The 24,627-nt window shown below is 39.4% G+C and overlaps 1 protein-coding gene and 1 non-coding gene across 6 annotated transcripts in view; one reads left to right on the forward strand and one right to left on the reverse strand.

The window, feature by feature from the left end:
* OXR1 (oxidation resistance 1) overlaps window positions 1–24,627 on the forward strand; it is a 266,597-nt gene that overhangs the window by 35,135 nt on the left and 206,835 nt on the right. For all 5 annotated transcript variants that reach the window (XM_039387650.1, XM_039387647.1, XM_039387648.1 and 2 more), the window contains one exon: window positions 1,753–1,831. In XM_039387650.1, the coding sequence (XP_039243584.1) occupies window positions 1,815–1,831 (17 nt within the window). In that variant the 5' untranslated portion in view covers window positions 1,753–1,814. Of the gene's footprint in view, window positions 1–1,752; window positions 1,832–24,627 lie in introns of those variants that run through there.
* Window positions 16,795–16,877, reverse strand: TRNAL-CAG. The gene has a single exon. It is a non-coding gene; the product is annotated as a tRNA-Leu (tRNA).

Below are 24,627 nucleotides of genomic sequence, written 5' to 3' on the forward strand. Positions count from 1 at the left end.
CAGTTCTGCTGGGAGCTGCTTCTGGCTGCAGCTGGCAATGGCTGAATCCTCCTGTGGGAGGGCTAAGCTCATGGGGAGCAGCAGTGTCAGCCTCCTCACAGCCATTGGCACAGCAATACAAGCATCTCTGCTTAAAGTTGCCTGGGGTGGTGTGGAGGGTGTGCAGTGATGGTCTCAACACCCCACAGGGTATCTCCCTTGCCACCAGCTGCTGCTAATGTCCTTTGCATTTTGGAGGCCTTGGCTCGGAGGGCACATGGAGGGAGGTTACTGATGGCCTGATGTGGGGCTGCAGAGCCCCTGGGGCCCCTCCTGGGCACAGGCACCCTGAACGATGTACTGACCTGCCTGGGGAAGGAGCTGCTGGAGGGCAGTGGTGCTATTCAGGGGGACCTGGGCAGGCCAAAGAAATGAGCTGACAGGAACCTCACGAAATTCAGCAGAAGCATATGCAAGTTCTTGCCCATGGGGTGGAATAACCCTGTGTAAAACGATGGCTGGAGACCAAGTGCCTGGGAAGCAATGGTGCAAAAAGGGATCTGAAGGGCCTAGTGAACAGGAGTTTGCATGTGAGTCAGAGGCATGCCCTTACAGCAAAGAAAATCACCTGCTTCCCTCAGCTTCATGGGCAAAAGTGTAGCCAGCAGGTCAGGAAAAAATCCTTCCCCTCTACTTGGTATTTGTGAGACTGACTGTGGAGTACCATGTCCAGTTTTGGGCTCCCCAGAACAGGAAGGGTGTTGACTTACAGAGCCCAAACACGGTGGTCAAGAGACTGTAGCAAAGGGCATACAACACAAGGCTGAGAGAACCGGATCAACTCAGGCTCAGAAAAGATGGCCAAGAGACCATCTTAGTGCTGTCAGTGAGTACTTGAGTGGAGGACACAGAGGAAATCGATCTAGATTTTTCTCAGAGGTATACAGTGATATGATAAGAGGCAGTGGATCCAAGTTGTAACATAGAAAATTCTGATTAGGTATTAGGAAAATATTTTTACTGTGAGGGTGGTGAAGTACTGGAACTGGTTTCTGAAAGAGGCTGTGGACATGTTCAAGACTCAAGTGGACATATTTCGGAGTAACCTGATCTAATTATACTTACTTTGAGCTGAGGGCTGGACTAGGCAGTTCCTCCTGACCTAATTATTCTTCTATAATATTTTCATATTTTTATATTTATATAAAAGTTGGAATTTCTTTTTGTTGAAATAATAATGTTTCCCGAGGTTAGTATTTAGTAGGCCCACATCAGGAAATTTCATATTGATATTAATATTTTCTTTCTGGAAAAATGACTTAATTTACTAAGCTAGTCATTCAACAAATTAAGCACCAAAACGCAATTAAGATATAAATTTATATAGCTGTGTTCAGCCTGGCAATTCAGGAAGACCTGTTTAGTTGCTTTAAGACACATGCATTTAACTCATGCACACGAATTTCATTGTAAAAGTCAAGGACTTTTAGATCCTGCACTATCACATAGCATTACGCCTAGCTTTTGTTGAGCAACTGCTCTAGCAACATCAGGTTTAAGCCCCAGCAGTAGGATTCAGTCTTAGGTTTTTTAACTCTTATCTTCTGTTTGTTAATCTTTACACAGTTTTGCTAACTTTTTTATTTCTATAAAATTGCTAAGTATTCTCTGAATTCTCACTGGAAGATGTTTACTAATGTACTTGTTGTTCAGGATATTAAAATCAAGGTCCTGAGTTTCTTAATCTAAAAATCTCTCTTTCTTCTCATCCAGGTCAATATAAACAGCCTGTGCAGAGCAGTGCATTCATAAATGTGAAACAAGCCCGCACCACCATGTTTGGCACTAAGAGGTCAGTTTCCACCGTTTTTGTTATGCTTTTCATCTAAAAAAGAAAACAGTATGGCTGCTGTGACTCTAAACTGAAAATTTTACATTTTCTAAATACATTGTTATACAAAACACATCATCTATATATATTACTCTTTTTATTATACTAATTGGGTTTTCTTTGCTGTACAGCTCTGGTCTACTTTAATTGACAGGTACATGGCATACAGGCCAAGTAGCACAAATGCAAATAGCTTCCCCAAGGCATTATGGGTCACAGCAAGAATGCCAAAGAGGACACTGCTAGTACTGGAGGGCATCCCTCCAGCTTTCTGGGTGTGGAAAATAACACCAGGAAAAAAAAAGCACCAGTATAAGATAGGTTCTTTTCTGTCATTTTAGGGAATCTGTACTGAATATAAGGTAACCTTCACCTCTTACTCTGCATGATTCAATGTCATACTACCCCAAATGTCTTAAAAAATCAACAGTTTTGAGTTCATGGTGTCTACTTCCTGTGTCTTTGAATGCTCTTCATAAGCATCAGATATCCTGTATCTGTCATCAAACGGTATGGCCCTGCTTCCCCCACAGTTCCTGCAGCTGCACAAGCCCCCATCGCACTGAGGCACCTTGCCAGATACCAGCTACTGCACCCAGGGGCCTTCTGCAGGGGGGTGTGATTTCTCTGTATAATAAAGATACTATAGACCATTCCTGTCCTATGTGAACTCCCTGATTTTTGTGCTTTTAGGTTTTTAGTACAAACTAGTCAAGGACTTCAATGCTTCTGCCCTAGTCGCAGGGCAGCCTAGTGAAACCTTTGCCCGGTGCAGTGGCAGAGCACCTTTAATCTGGTACCTGGAGGAGTACCTCACCTCTTCTGAATTGTTGTGAAGAGAGGAGGCTAGCTGGCCATTAGGTAGAACATATGAAGCAGCATCCTGTATGCCTGCAGGAGTCAGGGCAGGCAAATGATAAGAAAAAGCACCTTGGTTTTCTGAAGCATCGGCTCCTGCACTGGTTGCACGAGGCTTCAGGGTGAGCTGCAGTCCTGTCAGAGTCAGGGTGCTACCAGGGGCTATCCTGTCCACTGGGCTCCTGCAGCTGTTGGCATGGCTGCCTCACATGGCCACAAATTCAACTTGTATACAAGATACAAATGCAGCACATTTTTAGGATTTTTTTTTCAAGAAAAGGAAACTTGAGTTGTATTTTTAGATAAAGACAGAATCTGTTGTTTTGTCAGTATGATGAGTTTGAGATAACTGTTGCTGAGGGTACAGTAATGGAATTGCAAACTTCCCATTTGAGGATTTCTGCTTTTAATTAGTTGCCTCTGCAGAATATTAACACTCCAGTAAATCAAAGACATTCTGTGAAATAAATTATTATAATACATTATATTCATGTGGATTAGTTATTTTTGCCACAGTTTAGTATAACCCTATATGAACTCCTTATGGGCTGATCTAACAATTTTTTAACTGTTAGGATCATGTCTTTATCTTTTCTTAGCATTATAAAGCAATGGCAAAAGGAAGAATTGTGTTTCATTGCTAGTGTCTTTTCATTCAGTGTCTTTCTTTATCTTTTTCCTCACAGATTTTAATCTTGAGTAATATGCAAATGAAAATTCCCAATAAGGATTATTACAGACAATAAGAAATTCTCTCCCATATCTGCAAACAAGGTTTTAAGAAAAAAAGGCACATTTGAGGAACAGAATTTCTTTGTCTCTTCACTGTACTGTTCTGCTATTTCTCACTTTACGCAGACTGTTATTAATCACTTGCAATAAATAATAGACGTTCTGCTTCCTGGAGGGAAAGAGTCATAGTGGTCTTCCATAATAGTAGCCTTCTATGTGTAGACTGGGAAATTACATCAAGTATTCTTGAGATTGGTGCCATGTTTTAGTTAGGCAGTGATTAAGTACTTGTCAGGTGTTTTGTTCTAACAATTGCTGTGCATTTTAAATTTAAATTTCGTAGAGAACTATTAGTTGTGAACAAGAAAGTCTTGAGGTTCTATCGATCATTTTTAAATTTTATAAATTTCTACAGACAGACTGCCTAAAACTGTTGAGAGTTTTTGAAATCTTAGTTTGATATGTTAATTCTCTTCCTAAAAAGAAATACTGTATTAATTTGGAAATATAATTAAGAACAAAGCTATTTTTCTACAGGAAAAGATGACTTAAGGTTTATTTCCTTGAAAAATTAATTTTAATTAGTTCTAATAATACATTACTAATTATAATCTCCACAAAACTTTTAATGAAATTGCAAAACTCTAGCTCAAAAGCTGAGTTATCTTCTGTCACCAGATCTTTGAAAGTTACCTGGTATGCAGTATCCAAGCGGCTTTTTCATTTATACCTTTCTCTTAATTTTGCATTTTTTTGTTTATTTGTTATTTTTAGTGGATAATCCCTGTTGAATGGGCTGAAAAGAGTGCCTGTCCAACCAGAAAAGCTATGAGAGACTTTGTATGTGAGACAGATATTTCTCATCTGCTTTGTAAGAAACTGTGTTGTTAATGCGAACTGACATTGCTAACAAAGAGGGGAATTCCTCTTAATTTCAGTTTAATTTGAGTGCTAATCCCATACTTTTAAATACTAAACTGTTGTGGTTTCTCTGTTTTATATTGTATTCTGCTCTCATCTGTTTCACTATCATGCTAATTTTTCTCTCATTAATCTAATCTACAATAGACACCATCATTGAATAATCAGTACATATACCAGTGAGTTCCTGATGTGTTGTATTATTCATATTGTGTACTTATTTCTGTTCTTTCAAGAGCAGTTGCTGATACCAAGCAACTGCTTGGTGAAAAGGAAAAGTATTTGAAGGGTTTTAGAGAAGGGATGTTTGTTTTATGAGAACCATCTTCATGTGTAGAAGATGCCTAGCAAAGATAGGCTCCAAATTAGCACATCTTCAGGATCTGCAGTAAACTGTCTCATTGTCTACCTACCACTGTTTTGATATTCAAGGGTACTCTTACTTGTGGTTATTTATGTTCTGCAGTTTAGAAAACTCATGTTGTATAGCTCATTTAAACTGATAGTTATTGACTACCTATTCTTATATCTGATTTTGAATTGAAAGTTAAGAAAATAGTGTTCTTTTATAAGCTCCTGATATGAACAGACTGTAGTGTTTTCAAGAATATAAGCCTAGTTTCTTCTTTTCCCTTAGTTGCAGAGAGGCTATGTTTACACATGGTTTCTAAATTTCATGTTTTTAATTGGCATTAGTCCTGGACCATTGCTGTGTTTGTTCTGATACCTCTGCCAGGTTCTAAAGCATGACCAGTGGATGCCCACAAAGCTCTGTCCATTACTGAGCACTAAGAGCATGTGCCAAATTTTTTTCCTTTGGGATTTTTAAGTGTACAAAAATAATTATCTGGTCAAATTATTATTTGACCTAAATTCTCATGGTGTTCACATGGTGTTCACTGTGCCCTTTCTTTTGCTTTTTAATTGGAAGTGACACTATTTAAATGAAGCTGTAACGTGCTTTATGTCTTCTGCTCTGTTGTGGAATTAACTTTCTTACTGCTGAACTTTGTTACGGTAGTGAACTGCAAAATAATATCTACTTATGTGGACTCTCTTTAAGCTTACTTCCTTTTCCTAAATATGAACTTCTAATGTCTTGCACTGTTTTACTGCTTAGGGGTCTGGAGGCTGACTAATACAAAATGATAAGGGGGCTGTGGGACTTAGATTCTTGTTCAACCAGAACAGACACAGTCTAGAATACAGATGTATGTAAGGCAACAGAATGTGTAGTAAACACAGACAGGGGGACAGAGTGGGGAACAGAGAAGGACTTGACACTGTGTAAGCAATAGCTAAAACACTGATGTGTTATCAACAGTTTCTTAATCACAAATCCAAAACACATCACCATATGGGCTGCTGTGAAGAAAATGAACTGCATCTCAGCTCGACCCAATACAATGTAAAAAGCCCAATCAGTGTTCATATGCTGGACCTTAAAGCTCCAATAAAATGGTTGTGTGTATAACAAAAGGTAGAAAATACGTATTTTTCATTTACCAGTTCCTCTAATAAAAATTCAGCTTCCTATACATACAAATAAAGTCACAAAATTTTTAAGCAGTGGTGAAGAGCTTTTAAAAATTTGCTCTAAGCAATCGTATCCTTAATTAGAAAATGTGAATTAATGTCTGGATATAATGTATATTTTTAGAAATGAAAAGATAAAAGAAATTTGTTTAATTTGTTCTTAACTAATTAATGTCCTCTCAATTTTATTTTTACAGAAGTTTATTTCACAATAAGGCTCTACTCTGCCTTGTCTTGGGCTTTTCAAAGACATTTACATGAGCTAATCAGCCAACTTGGCATGTACATTTTGTTAGAGAAAGTCATGTCCATTTCTACACCAACTTCATGCTGTTGGTCTAATACTCAGAATTATTTAATTATCCTGATGTGTTTATTTACTGTATCTTGGAGTTTCTGTAAAAGTGTCTGATTATTGCCTGCAGATTATTTAATTATAGAATTACACTTGCACCTCAGTTATAACCTTTAATACCACAAGTTCCTTCTCCAAAAGTTGCTAGCACTTGAAATTACAAAGAGGACCTAACATTTAGTGGCTGGATTTTTGTTTGCTTGTTTGTTTTCTTTGCATTATTTATGCAATAAATAATAAATATTGTTTATTTATTTCTACAGTTGATCTCAAGTAATTAATGTATGAGCAAAATAGCAGATACCTTTCTTGTCATGGCACCAGTTCTCTTATGCTTTAGAAGATTCAGGAGGTGCAGAGTTTCTGAGTAAGACCCTTAAAATATATTGTGTACATGACTGGGCTTTACAGTGTACAGGGATGTACACCCTGTTCAAGTTCCCGCTGAAGGGCAAAATGCTGGCATTTCCAAAGTCAGTGAAATTCTTTTGCTTTTATGCCAGAAGTCATGATGTCACATTTTCAGATAATGCTCTTTACCAAGAGTATGCAGGATGAGGAAAATGTTTTATTTTGCTTTTTAAAAAATGCATTTGGAAGAAAAATATGCCAGGGTATAAACTGAAGGTCAGTCTTGCTGAATGATGAAGTCAGTTGAAGGTACTCATGCTGCAGTTCAGTCATTTCTTCTTGCACAGGAAAGCATGAAAAAATTTCCCAGACATGGATGAATTTTTCCTCATGCTCAGATTTCATGCTGAGCTTGGGCCTCAGTGCCCTGCAGATATCTCCAGTTGGTGGTATGTTTCTAGTCTTAGCAGAACTGCTCCTGGTCGATTCAGGCTGTAAAAAGATAAGATTTCTCTCATTTTTAGAAAGTGACGTCTGTAGATTAGAGAATTATCAGTGCTACCACATGTGAAACCTCCTCTCAATTTGAAACCTATCTAGTTTAATTCTAACTTCAGTGTGAAAAGCACATGTATGACAATCAGTACCTAACAGAACTCAGTAGCATTATCCAGCCTCTGCTGCATCTTTCACATGTAAGAATAGCTACACTGGTGGTCAGAAATACATTTTCTCTCAGGGGTTGCTTGTCAGATACATCTCTGAAGCCTTCCAAGGCAGAACTGGTACCACATAATGAGAGTAGTTGTGTCCTACAGACTTTTTCAAATGCTTCTGGCAATTACATGATTTCTCAGATGTCTCCCTTTTTAGGGATGCTTTTATAAATCCCTGCCCACAATCACACCACTATATCAGAGCAAAAGGCTTTTCTCCCTGTTCTTTATTTCCTAACAAAAATCCCAATATCCTGATAAAAACCAAGCCTCATTTCACAATGTGATATGTCTGCATCCTGCTTGTTTCTGTCTAAAGTCCCCAGGTTAAATTTTCAACATGGCGAATAGTGGATACCTGCTCAAGTCCCGTGCTTTGCTAATGGGATTTTTTTCATGCTGCTTCTTGACACTTTTTTTAAACACTCATACTGATTTATTTTATGGCAGTGTTACAGAAGACACTTTGGTAAAGCATGTTCTGATTCTGTATTCAGCAACATGAATCAGGCCAAGGGAATGGGACCAACTAACCGTCTGTGTGTGTGCTGTATTGCTGCAGATAGCAGTCATGGGTTGTTGGCTCTGTATTTATGTGGCCATAAATTGCCTGTTTTGCTGACACTTTAAAGTAAATGAAGGAAAGCATCAGCACTGCTGGCTTTCTGGCAGGAAGCCCAAGAGCAACTTGGTATGCCCTGTGTGTCTAAATAGTGCCACTTCGATGGAAAGTTTTAATTAAGTGCGTGTCTGTGCGTGCAGAGAAGAAATCAAAGGCACTTGGGAGAAAGAAAGTGTATCTGCTCCAGAGTGATTGAGGAGTAATCTGGTGAGAGCACTAAATGACTTTCAATTAATTGGAAAATATTTTCTTAATATTGCCAGAAAGGACAAGAAAAATCAGTCTGAAGGGAAGACTATAAAGTTATTCTGTAGATCTAATTAATTTGCTCTATACTGTTGTAAGATGTCATGGTAGTACAAATCCGAGGTATAGGAGTTGTGAAAATAATCTGATATGCTGGATTTCATTAAGCTTCCTAATTGTAATTATCAGAAGAATACAGGAAACTGGTTTGCCTACAGCTAGTATTTTTGATTTGTCATTTCTGTAGTAGTTTCTAAGCTTATAAACATCCAAAAATTCATTGTTAATACAAGTATAATTTTATAGCAAATATTTTATAGGTAGTGGTATTAAAATTCTAGCTATTGAAATTGCACTAATCATATGGGAACTTTAGCTCCATTTCCTTGTTCTTTTAGTTACAGAAAGAAAATTCACTCAGTTTTCCTGAGACTGTCTAGAGGGGTGGCTCTTTATGAAAACAGCAGTTATGATGAGCAGGGATAATTCATTTACCACTAGATATGGTCCATGATATATTTTACATAATGTTTGATATATGATTCATTGTTTTATCTGCACTACACCAAAGTGAAAAGGGCCAACCTTTTTGTTTGTACAGGTCTCATTATGTCATATTGTATTTGCCTTAATCCCTGTAATCTTTTTATGACCTTAATACAGGATGGCTTCCACCTTCAGTTGGTTAAAGCCTGGTGCTAATAATACTAAGGCTGTGGGTTCAATCCCTGTATGGGCCTTTCACGTAAGGGTTGGATGATGATCCTTGTGGGTCCCTTCCAATTTAGAATATTCTGTGAAATCAGATTTATTATTCAGTAAATGTTTTTCCAGAAGAAATGGAGCTTTCTCAAGAGCCAGTCCAAAACTGTAACAAACTCCATGAGCAGCTAGGGATGACCACATAGTCTTATCTTTGTCCCTGGTTGATCTTCCACCTTTAATATAACTCTAAGATACTCTTTGCATTAAATGACCACAGTGAAAGAACAACACCAGTGGCTTGAGCCTTGTCATGGTGAACTCTTTTGTTCCTCTGTATGACAAAGTCAGCTCCATCTACTCATCTTACTTTAAATGCATATTCTTCTGTGAACTGTACTATCAGATGAAACCTTCCCCCATTCCCAAAGCTCCCAAGCTTTTTTGTTTCTTAACATGGAAAAGGTTATTTTTTGAACACAGAATTCTGTAGGTCTGATTTTCTAACGTCATGGAGACTCCTATGACTGAAGTGTCAGAATGGAAGGATACAGGCTTTTTAGGAAGGATAGGCAGGGGAGACAAGGAGGGAGCATCACCCTTTATGTCCATGATCAGCTGGAGAGCATGGAACTTCATTTGGGGATGGATGAGGAGCCAGCCAACAGCTTATAGGCCAGGATTAAAGAGAGGCCAGGGACAGGTGACATTATAGTGGGGGTCTACTATAGACCACCCAAGCAGGAAGACCGAGTGGATGGGGCCCTCTATAGACAGAGAGAGGCAGCCTCCCATTCTTACAAGCCCTGGCCCTCATGAGGGACTCCAACCACCCTGATATCTGTTGGAGGGGCAACTCAGCAGTCTAGGAGGTTCCTGGAATGGATTCCTGGTAAATTCCTTCTCCAAGTGATAGAGAAGCCAATAAGGAGAGGTGCTATGCTGGACCTTGTTCTCATGAACAAGAAGAGACTGGTGGGGAATGTGAAGCTCAAGGGCAGCCTTATCTCCAGTGACCATGAAATGGTGGAGTTCAATATCCTTAGGGCAGCAGGCAGGGTGCGCAGCAATCTCACTACCCTAGACTTCAGGAAAGCAGACCTTGTCTCTCTTGAGGTGCCCTGCTTGGTAGAGTACAGAGGATAAAGTCCTGGATGGAAGAGGAGCCCAAGAAAACTGGTTGATATTCAAGGATCACCTCCAAACTCAGGAGAGTTGCATCCCAACAAAGAGGAAATCTTGCAAAAATGTCAGGAGACCTGTATGGGTGAACAAGACACACCTGGACAAATTCAGACTCAAAAAAGAAGCCTACAGAGTGTGGAAACAAGGAGAGTTAGCTTGGGAGAAGTACAGAAAAATTGTCTGGGCAATCAGAGGTCAAGTTAGGAAAACTAAAGCCCTAGTAGAATCAAATCTAGCCAGGGACATCAAGGGCGACAAGAGATGTTTCTGTTGGTACGTCAGTGACAAAAGGGAGACTAGGGAAATTGTGGGCCCTCTCCATAAGGAAATGGGAGACCTGGTTACCTGGGGTATGGAGAAGGTTGAGATATTCAATGCCTTTTTTGTCTTAGTCTTCACTGACAAGATGCCATTTCAGATGTATACAGCAGATGGGGAGTCTCATGGGAAGGGGAGAAATAAATGCAACAGATGCATAATACAAGGAAAAAAGCTATTTATGAGAATAGTTCCAAGAATTGAAGATGCCATTAAAAGGTTATTTACCTTTTGGCAAAGCACTGGATTTTGCCTGACTTCTTTTAGTGCGGGAGATGAGAAATATTTTGGCATTTATTATGAGAAACTAGTTTTAAACAGAATTATCTTATTTCTCTGGGTATTATGGAGCAATGCTAGATGCCTTCACTGCTCTGACAAAGACAGGAATCCTTACAGACAACATAGGGAAAATCCAGAACTCAGAAAAATTATGCATCTCAGAGTACTCCAATAAAAGTAATGAATGCACTGGTCTTAAAACCTTTTTGAGATCACCACTTCACATTAAGGTAGAGCAATGGTCCTGAGCAGAGTGAAGGAAGATGTGAGAAACATTGCATACACCAGGCTTGCGCTCGGCTCCTCAGGCAGTGCATAGGCAGGCTCTGGAATTTTTTGCAGCAGCATCTGAATGCTAAAAAGTTCAGAAAATGTCAAAAAAAACCCCATTTTTTAATGTGACGGTGGTCAAACACTGAAAGAGGTTGCCACAACAATTTATGGTCTCTGTCCTGGCCGATAATCAAAACCCAACTGATTGTGGCCCTGAGATCAGCTGAGCTGGCTGTGAGCAGGAGGATCCCCAGAGGTCCCCCCCAGCCTCAGTGACCTTGTTGCAGGCTATGAAACAAAGAAATACCTCTACAGTAGGAAGCCTCTGAACCCCAAATTTCTGGAAGAAGTGAAGCTGTTTGTCCTGGTGTTTACCACTGTCTGTGTTGATTTCTCCCTCAGGGCCGGTCTTGGCCACCATCCCAAAGGATGCTGAGCTAGGTTGATCATTGGTCTGATCCAGCATGGATGTTCTTGTGTGTGTTAAGAGGATATTGGGCTAGGCTGCGGATAGGGAGTAAAGTCTTATTATGGAGGAGAGATTATTTAGGAAAGGAGGTTAAAGCAATGCAGCTATGCCTGTGATCCATGCAGGGCAGCCCAGGGAGAGTGCTGACATTGAGATTTTGCATGAGGTTTTGTTTTCTTATCTGCTGTATGATATAAGGCTTGTGGGCCCTCCTCTTTGAGGAGGTGTTGAAGGTCCTGGATGCTTTGGTGTGGTGTCTATGTAGCTGTGCAACAGCAATGGGGACCATCCACTGTGCGGTGTTGGGGAGAGCAGGAGCTGTCAGAGCATAGCACTGGCACTGAAGGAACAGGAAAACAAATTAATTCCAGTTAAACATGAATGTGACATCACCACTCTGAGGTAAGTGTGACTATTTCTAGCAGCAAACAGGTGGTGGTTTGTCTAACAGTAAAAACACAGCATTACCTTTCAAAGGGGAATGTGACTTTTGCAAGTGGAGCAAGACTTCAGGACAGGCATGCCTACAAATAAATACTGTTTCTTCCAATAATTTGCATGTGTTATGAAAAACACTAGCAGCAGAAAGAATAACAAGGTGCCTCATATTGTGATGTCTGTCTGTAGGAGATCCAGATGCAAGCTTGGCTTGCAGCAGGTAGCTTTTTGCCTGTGTTGTCACAAGTGTCTCTGCTATCAGAAACAGCTATGTGTGACTTTTACTTTCTGAGCACCCGTGTTTCCTCATGCCAGAGCTGCCCTTTGGGCCTGCCCCTCTGCAATGTGGGTTATGCCAGTAGTGATCCGGGACACCTGCACTGAGAGAACAGCTTCTGGGTGCATCATCTTTAATACAATGATCAACTTGCATTGTCTGAATTGATTCCCGTTCATAAAGCTGACATATAATCGACATCAGAGTTAACCATCAATGTCCTCAGCAGAGTTAGTCTAGCTTTCATGTTTTAATAACTCTGAACAGCATGGAGTTCCAGGTAGATTCCTTTCAAGGTAGATTCATTAGGGCAAAAAAAATCATTAGCAACTGGTAATGGATTGTTTCTCAGTAAGATAAACGCAAATTCAGACATGCTTTGAACTGCCAGTGTTGGCTCACTTCAATGACAAAGGGAGCAGGTGAGCCATGGTATCCTGATTATTCCTTTTACTTCTGTCTAAAAAAGAATCTTTGAAGACCACAAGGTGTTGGAAATATACTGTCCTATCCACTAATGAGTAGTAGAACTAATGAGATATCTCAGAACTCCCTTAGTGTCCACATACTTAACATATACTTGTCTGAACTTCATCTAATTCTTTTCAAAGTGATGTGTGACACTGGTGTCAGGAGAGAAATACTGAAAGTAGTTTCCATTCTTTTCAGTCGTTTAGTCACTCATGCTGAGTGATAAGATCAGATTTGGGCATCTATTATGCTTTGTGATGAGCATATGAGAGGGTCTCTGCCATGCTGTATTCTCCTTTAGTTCATGGGCAATATTCATGAGGAAGGTTTGCTGATAACCATTTGTTTGCTAGAGAAAATTTTATCTGAAGAAATAAATACTATGTGGCAATATCCTCACATGTATGACAGTGCAGCAGTAATGGTGGAAGCCCAGGTTGCCCATAAAATTATCTATTTCCCTGAAACTCCTTCAGGGAATTTCACACAGGGTCTACCTCTGTTCTCTCCCCTTCTGGTCAATAAGGGCTCTGCTCACAAGTACAGTTTTGGCGACAGCTGCCACAAGGAAGAGGAGAATCCTTATTCTTTATTACCTGAAAGGCTGTATTTAGTAGAGGCTTCCTGAAAGCAAACTGTACCTTTGGTAAAGCACAACAACTTTCTGTGGCTTTTACCTGCTGTTTGCATTGGCACCTTGAAATATGTTTGTTTGAAGAAGTGTATAGTCCCTTTCTTAAAAAAAAAAAAAGAGAGAAAAAAAAAAAGAAAAACAAAATATTTGCCATTCTCTGTATCTTGTTTACCAGAAGCACTCCCTCATGCACCATACCACAGAGAAAAAAAATTTCTGAGCTCCTTGTTTTTCTGTACTTCTCGCCTTGTGACATTTTCTCACAGGAAATATTCACAGCATATGCAAATGTTGAGAGTTTGGTCTCCATCCTTGTGACTAGCAATGGCTAAGATGTATGCAGTTTCAATCTCAAAAAAAAAAATAGATCATGTGCTTCCTTTAATAATGGAAATTATTTAAGTCTGAAGATCTTGTCTAGTTAATATGATTATTTGGGCTTTAAATTGACTAAAGCACTGAACATATTCATGTGAAGAGTCTGAACCTAGCCTCACTAAATAGCTTCAGCTTGTATATGAAAGAGTGCAGATATTGGCATGTGATTATGAAATACCAAGCATACATACTGATATCAGATTTTTTAAAAAATAATTGTTTTTCTTTCCCTCAGATGCCTCTGTAGATTATGTAGAGTTCATCTTGTGAAAGGTTCTGAAAGCCAATTTATAGAAAGAGACTTGTCTCCACAGAACTTCTTACTATCAATTAATGTGTGTTTTGCCACAATTTGGTGCATTTTTTTAAAAGTGACTGTAACCTACATAACATATTAGCAAAGGATTTGACAGATTTTTTTTATTCTGTTCAGGCCTTTAACTCAGGATAAATGATATGCTTGAGAACAAGGAATTGAACTTTATACAGGGATTTCTTGATGAAATCCTGTGGTCTTTCTTGATGAAATCCTGTGGTCTTTGTTATTTATGATGGCCTTGGATTTGACCCTTCCTCTCCCTCTTTTGTTTTGTCCATTATTACAGTCTGTGATTATGGAAGAATTGGCTTGGCAGACTGTTATGTTTTATTTTGTAATTATATTGAAAATCCAAATGAAATTCATCTGCATATATTATTCACCCATTACAACGGGTTACTAGAAGGGAAATGCTGATAACTACAAGCTATGAAGAGCTCTTGGCTGCAGAGTTTTTATCCTGTAGCTCTGTGCATCCTGTTATGTTGCGGCTGTTTCATAGGAGATTTGCATCAGGGGTGAAATCCTAGGACCACTGAAGTACTTGTGAACTCCCACTGAAATTAGGGTTTTTCTTATCCTGAATGCTGCCTGGAGCCCTGGAGCCTCTCTCTCTCTGCCCCCCATGCAAGCCTCTCAATGGGCATTAAAGTAGGGTCAGTAAGGGACTGTAGAAAAAAAGCTACAATTCTGAATAGGTATTTGAATGCATAATTTTTTAGTGAATGTCTGCTTACTAGTAGTTTTTCAGGATACTTAAAACATCTTAAATACTGTAGGTACATCTGTTGTGATTTATGTGACCTCAGTATTAACATTATAATTGAAACGAAGTTAAGGAGGTTCAAGACTTCAAAGCTGCTGTTTTGCTTGTGACGTACAATGGTTTATATGTATATCTATATATACATACATATATATATCTCAGTTACATTTTTTCCACAAACTTTAGCGAGGGTCTGCACTATTAGTTTAAATCAAATTACTTCTAACCCTAATATTGGATTGATACCTCTATAACGTAGATAATATACTACTATTGTAAATTGTGTTGGTGAGACCTAATGATGCTGATTTCAGGTTTCATCCAAAATCGATCCCCCAGGAAGACCAGCCAGCCCTTTAACCTGCAACTTAGAGTTCAGGATTACTGCTTTGGGCAGCTGCCTATTGATTTTATTGTATGTTTGGCAGATCCAAACATGCCAGAGTTGCTGTGTGTTCATAGCAGGCAAATGTGCTGCTTTCAGAATTCCAGTACTGGTAGAATTGGTGTCAGGAATGGGGAATTAAATACTGATTTAGTTTTAATAGTTCAGGAGGTGAAAACATTCCTGTATATGTTTACAGCTGCTTTGCCTAGTAAGAATGGATGGGTTAACACCACTCCATGGGTTAAAGTTCTGGAGAAAAACAGATACATATATTCTATACACAAGGTGTGGTAGATAAATATTTTGTGTAGGTAAGCAACTTTACTCAAGGAATGTTTGGTAGTATTTGCAGATGGAAGGAATTAGTTAACTTTGTCAGAGTCTGTGTTAATATCACATAATTAAAACACTACCTCAATCCGTTTTTTCCCCTGGAATAGTTCGTTAATTCATTTATTTTATCTGCAAATTTATAATGATCTAGTGTTATGTGTACTCAGAAATCATTACCGGGTGTCTGCTGAGTGTTTGCAGTACTGGATATTTAACATTTGCAATTTATGGCACTAAAAATCCTAATCTTCCACTTCATTCATGGGAAGAATGTTCTTGTGACTGTTGTGATCTTGTTTTTTACAAATACTTTGTATTCCAGGATTTCACTTAGTGTGTATTTAACTCTAAATATGTAACATGAAAATTTAATTCATTTACTGATTCGTATCTGCTTTTGAGAAGCTTTTAGATTTTAACAAATCAAGAACACCAAGTAAGAGCCAAGGTATTTAGGAGAACAAGTTAAAAGAAAAAGAAAGAAAAAAAAAAAAAGGAAAAATGCAGCTAGTTTTGATATGAAGCTGTAGTTATAGAACACACCCGGAGCCAAAATAACAGCTCACCTCCAGCAAAAGGGAGAGAAAGGGAGGTTCTGCCTCCTCCCTCTCATGTTCTGCTCTACTCCCCTTCTCTCGCCTCTTAAACAAGTGCCAGAACTCTCCAGGTGATTGCCTGGCAGGTAGGACCCACTCCCTAAAGCAGCAGATGACGAGCTTGGGGCAGTTACAGTTCTTGCTACATCAGTGAGGAATATAGCCCGGCATCCAGCATCAGAGCTAGTGCAGAAGGATGGAGGGCTAGTGGTGGAGAGGAAGAGGAAACCCCACCAGATTTTGGGGTTGCATTATGAACTGCTACTTTTGGGGTTGCATTATGAACTGCTCTCTGCTTAAGGCTGAAACAGTTAGATCTTCCATTTTAATTTAAGACTATTTTTAAATTTTAGAATAGAATAGAATAGTTCAGCTGGCAGGGACCTTGCAGTGATCACCTAGTCCAACTGCCTGACAATTCAGAGCTGACAAGAAGTGAAAGCGAGTTGTTAAGTGCGTTACCCAAATGCCTCTTAAACACTCACAGGCTTGGGGCATCGACCGCGCCTCTAGGAAGCCCGTTCCAGCGCTTCGTCACCCATCAGTAAAGATACGCTTCCTAGTGTCCAGTCTGAGCCTCCTCCGGCACAGCTTTGAACCATTCCCGCACATCCTGCCACTGCATAGCAGGAGGAAGAGATCAGCACCTCCCCTCCCCCTCCTCAGGAAGCTGTAGAGATTAAGGGCGTCCCTCAGCCTCCTTTTCTCTGAAGTACACAATCCCAAAATCCTCAGTCGCAGCCCCCCAGAAAAACAACTGTCAGAAGTGGGATTCGAACCCACGCCTCCAGGGGAGACTGCGACCTGAACGCAGCGCCTTAGACCGCTCGGCCATCCTGACTCACATGGAGTTGCTGACGTGGCTGTGTCATTCTTTATTTGTAGGTATTTTCAGTGATGCAATATTGTACTGTTTTCTACACACAGCAGGTGTCAAAAAATATTCCAAACTAAAATGTATTTTGTGTTGACTCTATTGTAACTATAATAACTGATGTTAATTTGGTACATGCGGCTGTTTCATTCTGAATCTGAGTGTTATTATGTTGAGAAAGAAGCAGGCACTGTCGCACATAAATTACACATGCCATGAAGCAGAAATTTGAAGGTGTACAGAAATTAATGAAAATGTGGTATATTGCATAAGGACACTGGTTAAAGCTGATTTGTTTCCTGTAATGTCTATGAAAATCCCCTTGAGATATGTACTAGTTATTCATGGTAAGAGTTTTCACTGTGATATTTTAAAGGGGACTGTGGCACTGAAACAAAATATATGTTCTCTTGCTGCATTTTTTTTCCTAAAGAATTTATGTGCTTGAAAGCTGCATACAGGAAGCTCTAAACATACAAATTTGGTCAGGATTTGTGAGTAAAAGCCATTGTGAAAGGCAAGAGGTGTACTTTTTTGAGAGCATCAGATTTAAAACCCAGTGTCTCTGTTTGGAATGTAAACTTAACAGAAAAAAAAATCAAATTTTGAAATGGGACAACCAAAAACTGACTATCAGAAATGGCAAGTATACCTCTGGCCTCAAAACATAATCATTCCTCAGAACCTTAAGAAGCAATATTTTCCAATGGCAAAAAAGGGCTACAGTCTCTACTAGATTGGCCAAAAATTGATACTGATTTTATTTGGTACTAGTATTGGAGGAAAATCATAGCTGCTGTTTGGAGAAACCAATTCTTCTGGCTCCAGTTTGACAATGTCTTTCTAGCACTGGGGAGCCCAAAGTGCCGGGCCCTGTGCTTTGATGCAGTCTCATGGGTACTGAGTTGAGGGAACTAATGACTTGTCTTGACCTACTGGCCATGTCCTTCCTTGGAGATACAAGAGAGTTGACTACACAAGGCCTTCTCTTGTCCTTACTTCAGAGTTAGATCTTATCTTGAAAGTTGACTTTGCTTTGAGCAAGACTTCAGAGCAGATCAGTGCCAAAGGTCCCCTCAAACCTAAATTGTTTTGCGATTCTACAACTATGTGCTATAATTTTGAATTGCTGGGAAAAAAACTAAATAGGTCCTAATTTAAATCAAGTCTAAGTCATGAAGATAACATTACCCATTGGCTTCCAGACTTGTGGATTGCACAGGAAGGCAGAACTAAGTGCATACCAACCATACAGTGATCTTGGTGAAGAATCTGCCTAAGCCTCGTCCTGGACAACACTCCTTTAACAGGAGCATTTTTTGGCCCAGAACTTCAGTTGACTGAAGAGTTAACACTCAGGCTGTTGCTTAAAAATATGTAGATATGGCTAACTTGCTGGTCAAAATGTAGTGGTACTTGGTATGCAGTTGCCATACTGACTGAGTTGAGCTCTAGTAAGTGAACTGGAAACCTCAATAAAAATGTCATATTTAAAAAGATGTACGTATTCCTCACATGCATTGGCACAGACTTAACTAACTGCCTGTCCATCACACAGTCAAACTCATTGGACTTGAGGCTGGAGGTTGTTCTGTTGCAGGATGTTGATGGGCTCCAGGATTGTTGATTGTGTTCCTTATCATCCTTGTTGATAGTCTCTCTTATGTCTTTATGCTGCTGCCCAACCAATCAGTCATTTACACTGATGTCAGGGTACAGTAGCAGTCAATTTATTTAAATGCTGGGTCTGCTATCTCCAGCACTGGAGATAAAACTTATCACAACATTGCTTGATATGAAAGGCCTTTCTCCCACCTTTGCTATCCCTCCTGTTACTTGATAGCCCTTCCTGGGCCATTGTGGGTTTCTGTCCTGCTTTAAGAAAAGTTTCTCACGAGGTGAGAGCATCTTTTGTGCCATTCTTTCTCTGAATAGGAAACTTGTTTTCCTCCTTATGTTTCAGACCTCTCCCTGGGGCCCTGAAAGGAATACTTACTAAATCAAAAAGAATGACTGAACCCTGTGGGACCAATGCATCTCTTTCCGAAGAGAAAGGGGAGCATGTTATATGGGTGATAATGACATTAAACATGGTTAAATGAAGACTTGCCTTAAAATTATGATGCCTTTTCAATATTCTTATAACTTCTGCAAAAGGAGATGTGCTTGATTTTACTGGTATCACTAATCCTGTTGTCAGGCTTTTTTTTTTTTTTGTTGCACAAACAGAAATACAAATTGATGCATAGCCTCAAAATGTTCTCAAGAACCTGGGAAGCTACTCTTCCTACCCCCTGTAATCTTTAGGGACCAGACTCACTCATTTATATTAAAAATATATTTTCATCAGTAGCAGAAGCAGATTGTAAGCTAGAAACAAGACTGTCGTGTCAGGACTGTGTTGTCTCAGCTGGCAGCTGTTTTGCAACGGAACCTCAAGTCTTGTCATGGTCACAGATAGTAATGGGCTTGAATAGTAATAGAGGCTTTGTCCTGAGCCTATTCCCTCCATTCTAGTGGGAATTAGAGGTTTGAGGGGTGCAGCTGAGAAAAAAAGTGATCATCTTACTCTATTCACGTGGGTCTTCTTCATTAAATAACTCATCTTCAAAGTACCTTACAAGCAAGAATGCTCAGAAACCTCCTTTGAATTAAGTACACTCCCTTAAATTTCCAAAATAAGTAAACTACTTTTGAAGAGATAAAGCAGATAAATGTGTGGAACCCTATGGCGCTTCTAGGAGATCAGGAATACTAGAGAAGGCTGGCATAGCATGTCTGCACTCTCTGTGATAATAACAGAAAATGCCTCAGGAGCATATATTATCAGCAGGATCCAGAAGAGATCTGTGTGTTTGGCAGGGGAGGGAGAATTCCTTCTATCCCCTGAAATGGGTGACGAGTATCAGCTTTTCTTTCCTCCCAAATCACTATTTCACATGAACATGGGTACCAACTGGAGAGCTCATTGCTCTGTGATTGCTGCCTGTTGAGTTGGAATAACTTTTTTCCTTAATACTTTTAATTCCAAGTGAAATTTAGGAGTTCTCCAAAACAAAAAATAGAACTGCCTTTATTTTAATGATCATGTCTCCTGTTCACAAGTCATGGGTATGGACTTTCGTTCCTGCTTAGGTTAAGTCATTAAGAGCTGTGAGCTGTGAGGACAGTGAGTGGATTTCTTGTCTGCTTTCATTAGAACATGTCCTGATGAAAAGTTAAGCTCAGTTTTGTTCCCACCCTGTCCTCTTCATGTCCAGTAACCTTTCAGCTCCCATGAATGGAAGTAGTTACATCTATGACTGTCAATACAGGATGTGGATGGGGGCGTATATTTAACGTGGCTGCAGTAAAAGGTAACTTGACAGCTGACACTGGGGCAGAACTTGACCTACAAAATCCTAATTACTAATTGATGAGTAAGCATCTAACCTGACTTTCAGCTTCCAGCTCAAGTGTTCTAGCAATGAAAAATATCCTTGTGCTTGTTTGGAAAAGTGAAAAAAGAAAAGAATCTGTAAATCATTGGAGATGTGATAATCACGGAAACTCATAGTAACAGAATAATTATATTTTGTTGTTAACAGTGATTTTATTTTCATTTTTAGATAACAAATTCCTAAAATATTTGAAGCAAAACTGCACATTTTTACTCTGTTAAGTTCTGTCCTTATTTATAAAGGCAATAGCAAACAACCCGAAGGAACCCGAAGGAGCCTTGGTAATTAATTAATGTTAAAAGAATCAGTTGATGTTCTGATTCCCAGACTCTTGGATGAAAAACAGTGATAAAAGTAGTTTATCATGTAACCTGTGATGGGGACCCTGTGTCCTCTTTTGGCAGTTTCAAAGAAGGCTGGGACATGGTAGAGAAGTTTTAGCTTAAACGGTGCTAAACAGAGTTTGGCTGTGGAGAGCAGGATGTAGCTAACAGAAGATTTAGTGAACGGGGAGCTCAAGAAGGGCTTGCCTCCTGCTAGCTCAAGGAGGGAGAACCATAAGGGATTATCTACAGTGTTGCAGGTGTTTGGCTCTTCCAGATTTTTTGCAGGGCAATAAACAAGCTTTGAATAAAGGACAGTACCTGACTGTGGCCTGGTTTCTATTTCCATGTGATAAAGCCACTTCCTACTTACTAAAATTATATGGAAACAGTATATCCCAGGCCTGTTGATACTGGATATTGACCTCCTTTTGAAGATTCCATTCTTTCTCTCCTTTCCACTGATTCACTCTGTGTGAATGTTGCTTTTGAGGTGCAGAGGACAGAGGCAACGAGTGTCCAGCTGATTTTATATGGGCCTATTTGCAATAAAAAAAGAGTGCAACCAGTACAGCACTGCTAATTATCACACAATAAAGACAATGATAAATAACAATGACATTATATATATTATGTAATAAGAACACAAAAATATTGAATCATTAATGATTAGCATATTATAAAGTATGGAAGGTTTCTTAAGAGTGTTTTATGTTTGGAAAGTGGGGTTCATCAGTGCAGTTGTCAATACCAGAGTCTTGTGACTGTGTTATACAGTATGTTAAAGAAATAAGCAATATGTTAAGTGCAAAATACTTTGCCCTTCACTGTGTACAGAAAACAGTAGCCCAGTAACTGACAAATATTAGCCATCCCTTAGACTTCCCTCATTTTCTAAAAGCAGATATTTACATGTTTACTTCTCTTATCCCAAAGAGAGATAGTATCTTTTTTTTTCCCTCCAAAGGCTTTCTATTTGCATGATTAATATGTTCCTTACATACCGAGAAGAGGAATATCTGCTTCACTCTGGTACCCATGCTGACTCCACATCGATTGCTCTCCAAATTAACATAAGAACTATTTATGTTTGCAACAGAAAGAAATCCTGCTGGTTTTGAGTGTGGTTTTCTTTTTGACATTTTAGAAACTCTTTCAGTCTCTTCTTAATATTTAGACAAACAAATATGTTTGCTTTTTGTGGTGCTGCTGTTGACATTTCCTAAGGGAATTGCTGAAGATGTTCACAACTTCCTGGCACAGGCATGCTGTAATGGAATAGTTCTTTGCTTGTGGCCCTGACACAAATTCTTTTTAACTGATGTTTTTGCTGAAAGTAATGTGATTGTGATAACTTACGTGAGTCAGGGTAAATGTGAGTCAGTCCTGGCTATTTTGGGGAGCATAAATGTCTGCTAAACTACTTAGTGTTTTGCTTCTTGCAGATATAACAAGCAGAAGGTGCCAATTTATTGTGTGCCTCAGAGCCTCTGTGCTGCACAAACATCTGCAGTGCAGAGCGAGAAGAAGGTCCATGAGGAGCATTGGTAATTGGTGAAGCCTGACGGCCAGGGAAGCTTGTAACTCTACCAGCAGAAATTGGTCAGTTAGGGGCTTGGCTAATTTTGGAGCCAGTAGCCATGAAAAACAATCACATAGCATAACATGCCCTTATATGTGTAGTGTATGCCCCAAGGGTGCTCCAGATGAGACACAGACTGATGTTGTTGTGAGTTTGCTTTTACAGGATATGCTTTTGAACCTGTGCATTGCCATAGCTTTAATATCTGGTCAGTACAATCAGTGTATAATTACAGTAGCAATTAACCCATGACTATCCACTTCAAGAATTTATTTAACCTTTTTTGGGTGAAGGTTTTGAAGACTCTTTAAGCAGGTTGGGTTTAATTACAGAATCCCTGATTAAAAGTATGCAACCAGACAGCCAGTTTAGCCTGTGTCTGTATTAAAAACGCCCACACTGTTACTACAAGAATCAGCTATAGCTTACAATCTTTTAGCAAGACAGTATCTCTTTATGACTGGTCACCATGTATTGCAGCTATGAAACAGATTTTCCCCAAGATACATTGCTTTTTAAAAATCTTTTTAATTGAAAAGCATTTCTGTTTCTGGGATTATCCTAACCTCGGCTGCTAAATCCTCTGCATTGTCAGTGAAATTGTAGAGAAATTCGTTTGCCAGACGGTTGTGCAGTGAAATTTTGGCCATGTTGTTTGTTCTGTTTCCCAGCCCTTCAGCAGAGGCTTGAGGAGAGGCAGTCTTTGTTGGTCTGTGGCTGTTCCCCTGCCTTGAAAAAGAACAAAAACTGTCAGGAAGAAAGATATTCATCCTAAGGGTAGACTCCAGTTACATTAAATAGAATAGCAGCCACTTGGAAATGGGACTGGAAGGCAGCCAAAAGGACACTGTGAAATTTTTCAATAGTCTGTCCCTATGCCTGTCTCCCAGTGATCAACAGAGAATGTAATTTCAACCTTCAAACTATTCACTGCAACCAAAGGGAATCGAATGCTGCTCTGGCTCTATTTTAAAGAGCTTTGTAACCTATATGTGTAGATACTCTTCCCTCAAATGTACATGTTATTCTACTATTGCAGTAAATCATTGCAGGTATTACTACTTATTGACTTAAGTAAATTGTCCTTTTGACTGAGTTGTATGTGTTTCATAAGGAAAAAATTGACCTTGACCAGTGAATAGAACATATTTTCAGTTAGTGTTTTGATTAAGGATTTCTTAGATGGTCCTGCTTGTAAGCAGAAGGGGTCAGCCGAGAATCACCAAGTGAAGTTTTGAGGCATTAGGGTAGTGATGAGATCAACTGGCTTTCCTTGTAACGTCTGTAAAAAGGTATAATTATATGCTGTAACTTCTTTAAGAAAATCTTTCAGATTTGTGTATGTAAAGGCAGATGGCCTGTGACTTACAGGAAGATTACAGCCTCCTGAATCTCCAAAAATTTCAGTCATGTATTTGCAGTAATATCTTTCCCTTCCTTCTGAGAGATCTCTGTACCCTTACATCATTGTATGTGAGGCATCATCAGTTGAACCTGGTGGGTCATCACAGCTGAGGTGAGATCAGAATTGGGTCTGCTGCCACTTGGTTTTGGGCATTGCTGTTCCCTCCCCAGTGGGATCTCTACATATGTCTCCTGAGGGAACGGAGGAGCTGAGGCTGTTTTAATTTTAAAACATTTCATTTTAGTGAAAGCAGTAAAGTGGGGATATAAGAAAAACAAGAAATTGCATTATGTAGATGGTTCGTTAAAAAAAATCTCATTCCTACCATCAAATATTTGGGAACTTTGCTAAATTTTGTGTATTCTAATATTTGTGCAGTGCAGTGTTTGTGTTTTCTTTCCTCTTGGAATGTAGAGTTATATTTGTAATGCCATTTTAAAAACCTCGCACCCTGTCCCTTTTTTTCTACACATGATCATAATGAAATGTTTGCTTCAGTAAATAGGAAAGCAAAGAGGTGGGAGGTGCCCTCTGTGAGTATGCTTTGGATGTAAAGAAGTAGAGATGACATATGGCTTCAGAAAGACGATCTGTAGGATTCAGGAATTGAAAATCTTAGGTGCAATAAGTATACATTCTCAGCTTCCACAGAGTAACCTGCTCTGTTTTGCAGGTAGGTGTCAAAGTAGAGAGGAGGTAAATGTTCTGCCCAAAGCCCTGTCATCCCGCCCAGGCCATGGACAATCCCTGAGAGTGCTACAAAGTATGGCACTTATTATGATATATATGGGGCGTTACACAAATGTAGAGTCTTGTCTAAAGTCCCCAGTGACCACAGCTGTTAATTACGAAGAGCAGTAGTTACTACTGTGAGTAGTCCATTAGCTTCAACAGAAACTACATTGATGCATTCAAGAGTAAAATAATGTCCTTCAGTTTTTGCATTAAGGTAGGAAGGGCAGCTTTC

Source organism: Pipra filicauda, unplaced genomic scaffold (genome assembly GCF_003945595.2).
Source record: "Pipra filicauda isolate LSUMZ 115617 unplaced genomic scaffold, ASM394559v2 scaffold57_size4234018_pilon, whole genome shotgun sequence".
Classification (NCBI taxonomy): domain Eukaryota; kingdom Metazoa; phylum Chordata; class Aves; order Passeriformes; family Pipridae; genus Pipra; species Pipra filicauda.